At 52.3% G+C, this 5386-nt stretch overlaps 1 protein-coding gene across 1 annotated transcript in view; it reads left to right on the forward strand.

The window, feature by feature from the left end:
- The first annotated feature begins 1191 nt into the window (after nucleotides 1-1191).
- LOC103253782 (very-long-chain 3-oxoacyl-CoA reductase-B-like) overlaps nucleotides 1192-5386 on the forward strand; it is a 13137-nt gene continuing 8942 nt past the window's right edge. The window contains exons 1-5 of the mRNA XM_008052008.1: nucleotides 1192-1351; nucleotides 1653-1699; nucleotides 3278-3353; nucleotides 3598-3708; nucleotides 3842-3912. Coding sequence (XP_008050199.1) covers nucleotides 1192-1351; nucleotides 1653-1699; nucleotides 3278-3353; nucleotides 3598-3708; nucleotides 3842-3912 — 465 coding nt within the window. The remainder of the gene's footprint in view (nucleotides 1352-1652; nucleotides 1700-3277; nucleotides 3354-3597; nucleotides 3709-3841; nucleotides 3913-5386) is intronic.

The following is a 5386-nucleotide window of genomic DNA, read 5'->3' on the forward strand; positions in this document are numbered from 1 at the left end:
TGTTTTTTTTTTTTTTACTTTTTTTTTTTTTGTAGAAACGAGGTCTCACCAAGTTTCCCTGACTGGTCTCAAACCCATGGGCTCAGGTAATTCACTTGCCTCGGCCTCCCAGAGTGCTGGGATTGCAGGCTGAACCACCGATCCCGGCCAGGTTCTTGTTTTACAGAGTCAAAACGTCATCTCCTAGTCCTTACCATCATATAGGATTTCTATCGCTCACAAACCAGATCTTTCCACTGGTCTAGAATGGTTCACGATCAAGAAAAAAAATGATTAAAATGGTAAATTCTGTGTTGTGTATATTTTACCACAATAATAGCAACAATTATAAAGCATTAAGAACATCTGGAGAAAGAAATAAGAAGCCGGGCTTGGTGGCTCAGCCTGTAATCCCGCGCCTTTGGGAGGCTGAGGTGAGTGAATGGCCTGAGCCCGCGGCTTCGAGACCCGCCTGAGCAACTTGGCGAGACCTCATCTCTACAATAAAATCAAAAAATCAGCCGGGCGTGGTGGCGCGCGCCTGTAGTTCCGGCTATTCGGAAGGCTGACGCGGAAGGATCGCCGGAGCCCAGCAGGTTGAGGCTGCGGTGGCCGGGAGAGGCCACTGCACTCCAGTCTGGATGACAGAGTGAGACTCCAACTCAAAAAAAAAGAAGAAAGAAAGAAAGAAAGAAATAGAATTTACAAAGGGGAAGTGAACAAAATCAAGCGGTGCAGCTGTTCATAAGGACTTTGACTTTGATCCTGCCTGAGCTGAGGTCAAGGCTTATTTGCTACATTCTCTGCGTGTGTTGACAAAACTTGTTGATTGGCAATATTAAATCAGGACCCCACCAACCGTTGAACCGAGGTCAGTGGCCCAAACAAAGGGCGTGTGTGAGCGGAGGGCGAATGGAGTTTGTTTTGCTTTCCAACTGAGTGGTTGAGCTTGAAATGGAGCTACTCCGACTGCCTCTGGGTGCTCCTGCCTGTCAAACAGGAGGGGGCGGAGCTAGGGAGCATCGGTGGGCGTGGCTTGTCGGGTTAGCCCAAAGCCGGGGGCGTGGCCGAGTGAGGGGCGGGGCGGAATGCTGGACTCGCCCTGTGGGCGGGGCTAACGCGGAGGAGGCGAGCCCGGGATCGAAAAGCGGTCCCTCGAGGCAGCCTCCTAGACCTGGCCCTGGGCCTGGGGGCCGGTGGGCGAGGGCTGCCATGGAGCCCGAGTGGGGCCCCCTGAGCGTGCTGGGGGCCGTCGCCGCCGCGTGGCTGCTGCTGCGGGCGACCTGGGAGCTGGGCCGCGGCGTCTACGTCTACCTGCTGCCCCGGGCGCGCCGGGGCGCCCCCTGGCTCCGGGCGCACGGAGCCTGGGCAGGTGAGGGGCGACCGGGGTGGGGGACGGAGGAGCCGGGAGATGCCAGGTGACAGTCCCCAAGCAGGGCGGGGGTCGGGTCACTGCGGGAGGCGAGAGAGGTGAAGGCTGGGGCCACCAGGGGAGGGGAGGCATGAGGTCCCCAACCGGTCCAGGTGAGGGGAGCAGGTGTCAGAGACCCGGCTAGAGGAGGGATGAGGGCAAGGCGTCTGGGCGGGCTGAGGTTGGGCCTGGGCACCCGGACAGAGCCTGCGGGAGAGGAGGCCGCCCCCTCCTGCCCGTCCTCTTTCTCCCCACCCCCCAGTAGTGACAGGAGCCACCAGCGGCATTGGCAAGGCCTACACACACGAGGTGAGTTTGCACGTGGAGTCTTGGGGCCAAGGGAGCCTCTCTGGTCTGTCTGTCGTCATCCACCCCTGGTGCACTGAGAATTGGGTGCTTTATCTGGTCCTCTCAGAGGGTCACTCCTCCAGGAAGCCCCCCTCAAGTGGGTATTTTCAGTGCACATCTAAGCCTCCTGTTTTTCCTCCATTATCCCGTATTTACTGACCACCTACTGTGTGCCAGGCACCTACCAGGTACTTTGGACGTAGCCGTGAACAAAATGCATTCAAAGAAATCAATGGAGCATATGCTGTGGCGAGGAGAGACAAGTGTCAGGGGTGGGACCTGACAGAGTGGGCATGGGAGGAGAGCCAGCAAGATCGTCCTTTCTTGGAATGTTGAGTGAAGGGGAGGGATGGTATGGAATGGGAAAGTCCCTGCCTGGGGAGTTGGGAGGATCATGGCAGGTGTGTATGCTGAGAGGATAATTGTTGCCTACTGCATGTGATGAGACTGTTTACCTTACTATGCTTCCTGGTGTGCCCTGGAATGTTTGGATCTCAGGGACCTGCTCTTTGGCTGGGCACTGTGTCCTTGGCTTGCTACTTGCCTTCAGGTTCAAGCAGGGTGCATATAGCCTTAAGCAACCTGGTATAGAATCTGTCACACTACAACCTGTGTCCCCAGCACCATCTAGCAAAGAGCAGATGCTCAATAAACACACTCTGAGTGAATGTATGAATGAAGGAAAAGCACTTTAATTTTTGGATTTTTAGAAAATGAGACAGGGCTGTCTCGACCAGGTTAGAGTGCAATGACATGATTATAGATCATTGCAGCCTTGACCTCCTGGGCTCAAGTGATCCTCCCACCTCAGTCTCCTAACTGAGCCACCACACCTAGGCTAGAGCAACCACACCTAGGCGTTGGCCACCACACCTAGCCTAGAATTACTGTATTTTATTTTATTTTTTTTGAGTTGGAATCTCACTCTGTCACTCAGACTGGAGTGCAGTGGCTGCTCCCGGCCACCGCAGCCTCGACCTGCTGGGCTCCGGCGATCCTTCGCCTCAGCCTTCCAAGTAGCCGGAATTACAGGCATGTGCTACCACGCCCAACTGATTTTTTTTTTTATTAATTGTAGAGATGAGGTCTCACCAAGTTGCCCAGGCGGGTCTCGAACCCGCGGGCTCAGGCAATCCACTCACCTCAGCCTCCCAAAGGCACGGGATTACAGGCTGAGCCACCAAGCCCGGCTGAATTACTGGATTTTTATATCACTGAGAATAAAAGTCAAAATCTCTGCTGGGGTATTGGAGACGCTGTCATCTGGTCCCCTGTCCACCTCGCTGAACTAGCATTCAACCAGCCTCTTCCCTGAGTGCATGCTGGACTCCGTCCTGTCCTCTAAGCTGCCAGACAGGACCTTTGCATTGCTGTCGTGGCTCCCTGGATATTCCCACATGCCCCACGAGGGCAGGCTTTTGTTTCTGTCTTTTGTTCCCCTCAGTATCCACAGTGCCTATGACACTGTGTAACCCACTGTCAGGATACAGCCGACATGTATCAACTTTGTGAAGAAATGAATGAATGAATCCCCTGCAGCTCGCCCGGAGAGGTTTGAACATCGTCCTCATCAGTCGCAGCCTCAGCAAGTTGGAGCAAGAGGCCAAGGAGATAGGTGGGAGCCAGAAGCACCAGGCTGGGGGCGTGCCAGGAAAGGGACTGGGGTGTGGGGGTGGGGTCGGGGTCATGGGCTGGGCAGGGTCAGGGTCAAGGGCCGGAGCTGATGTCCAGACAAGAGCAGAGTCTGGGACTGGGGTGGGGCTGGCAAGGGACAGGGACAGGGGCCGGTGGTGGGGAGGGGACGAGGGGTGGGACTGTTCTGGACTGAGGATTCAACTCTCTCTCCCCAATCTTTCCAGAGCGGCTTCATGGCAGGAACACACGCATCATCGTGGCCGACTTCACTGGGGGCTTGGAGATCTACGGAGCCATTGAGGCAGAACTGCAGGACCTGGAGATTGGAGTCCTGGGTATGTCCCCATGCCTGCATGGGGCAGCCCACCCTAGGCTGCAGCCATGCTGAGAGCCCTCTCGTGGTCGCCCTCCTTCCCACCCTGTCTCCTGGCACTGCTGGAGTGACACAGTCTTTCTCCTCTCACTCAGTGAACAATGTGGGCATGGCGTATACGAAAGGAGAGCCTCAGAAACTGCTGGACCGTGACAACATTGCCCAAGTGAGTGAAAGCCATTGCTTGCCTGCCTGGCCCCTCTTCCCAAGTTTGCCGCCCTTTATTGGAAACCCCACTCATTACACTAAATTTAAGTCATCCCTGGGTATCTGAGGAGGACTAGTTCCAGGACTGCCGTAGAAACTCCAGTCCCTAATATAAAATGGAGTACTATTTGCATATAACCTACACACATCTTCCTGTACACTTTGCGTATTTTATTTTTATTTTTTGAGTTGGTGTCTCACTCTGTCATTATAGGAGGTCTTGCTTTTTGGCCCAGGCTGGTTTTGAACTCCTGGGCTCAAGCAATCCTCCTGCCTCAGCCTCCCAAAGTGCTGGGTTTACATACTTGAGCCACTGTGCCTAGCCTGTTTTATTTTTTTTTAAATCAAAGTGGCACATGAGACAAATAATTCAAGCGTTGTTAAAGTAAATGGCACACCCGGTTCCTATTTCCTGTTCCACACAGCAGGGTGTCTTAGTTTCAGCCAACTGACATTTTGGCTGTGAATCCCTTATTGCAGGGGCTGTTCTTTGCATTGTAGGATGTTTATCAACAAATCTGGCTTTTAGCCAGGCTCGGTAGCTCAGCCTGTAATCCTGCACTTTGGGAGGCTGAGGTGAGTGGACTGTCTGAGCCCGCGGGTTCAAGGCCCACCTGGGCAACTTGGCGAGACCTCATCTTTACAATAAATCAGAAAATCAGCCGGGCATGGTAGTACGTGCCTGTAATTCCGGCTACTCAGAATGCTGAGGCAGAAGGATCGCCAGAGTCCAGCAGGTCGAGGCTGCAGTGGCTGGGAGCGACCACTGCATTCCAGTCTGGGCGACAGAGTGAGACTCCAACTCAAAAAAAACCCAAAAAACAACAAAAAAAATCAAATCTGGCTTTTAACCACTCAATGCCAATATACTCCCTCTCCAGTTGTAAGAACCAAAAATGTTTCCACACATTGCCAAATATCCTCTGTGGAGCAAAATCACATCCAGTTAAGAACCACTGCCCTAGAGGATACCACTTTCAACTTAAAAAATACATATAACTTCATACCTTTAAATCAGATGTTTATAGTATACATCTCAATTTTTCAGTTTTATCCATGATCTTGTGACTGCCCACAGTAGAAGATGAGGAATATTTTTTGTTCACAGACACCTATGCCCACAGACACACACCCATTCTCCAGTATACCAATGTGCCAAAAAAAAGTATACATATTTTAAGAGATGTTCAACATAATCAGAAGTGTCTGGACGCTGATGGTAACCACTTTGAGCATCTCTTGTAATTGCAGAAATCAAATGTGACTTGTATTTATTTTACTGAATATTACAATTTTAGTACAGTTTTTTTCCTTTCTTAGAATGTGTATACTTTTTTTGGCACCCTCTGTATATCATAATGTGGCATGAAAACACCATTCCCAGCCGGGCTCGGTGGCTCAACCTGTAATCCCACGTCTTTGGGAGGCTGAGG

This window comes from Carlito syrichta, unplaced genomic scaffold (genome assembly GCF_000164805.1).
Source record: "Carlito syrichta isolate Samal-C Ts95f unplaced genomic scaffold, Tarsius_syrichta-2.0.1 Scaffold252043, whole genome shotgun sequence".
Lineage (NCBI taxonomy): Eukaryota > Metazoa > Chordata > Mammalia > Primates > Tarsiidae > Carlito > Carlito syrichta.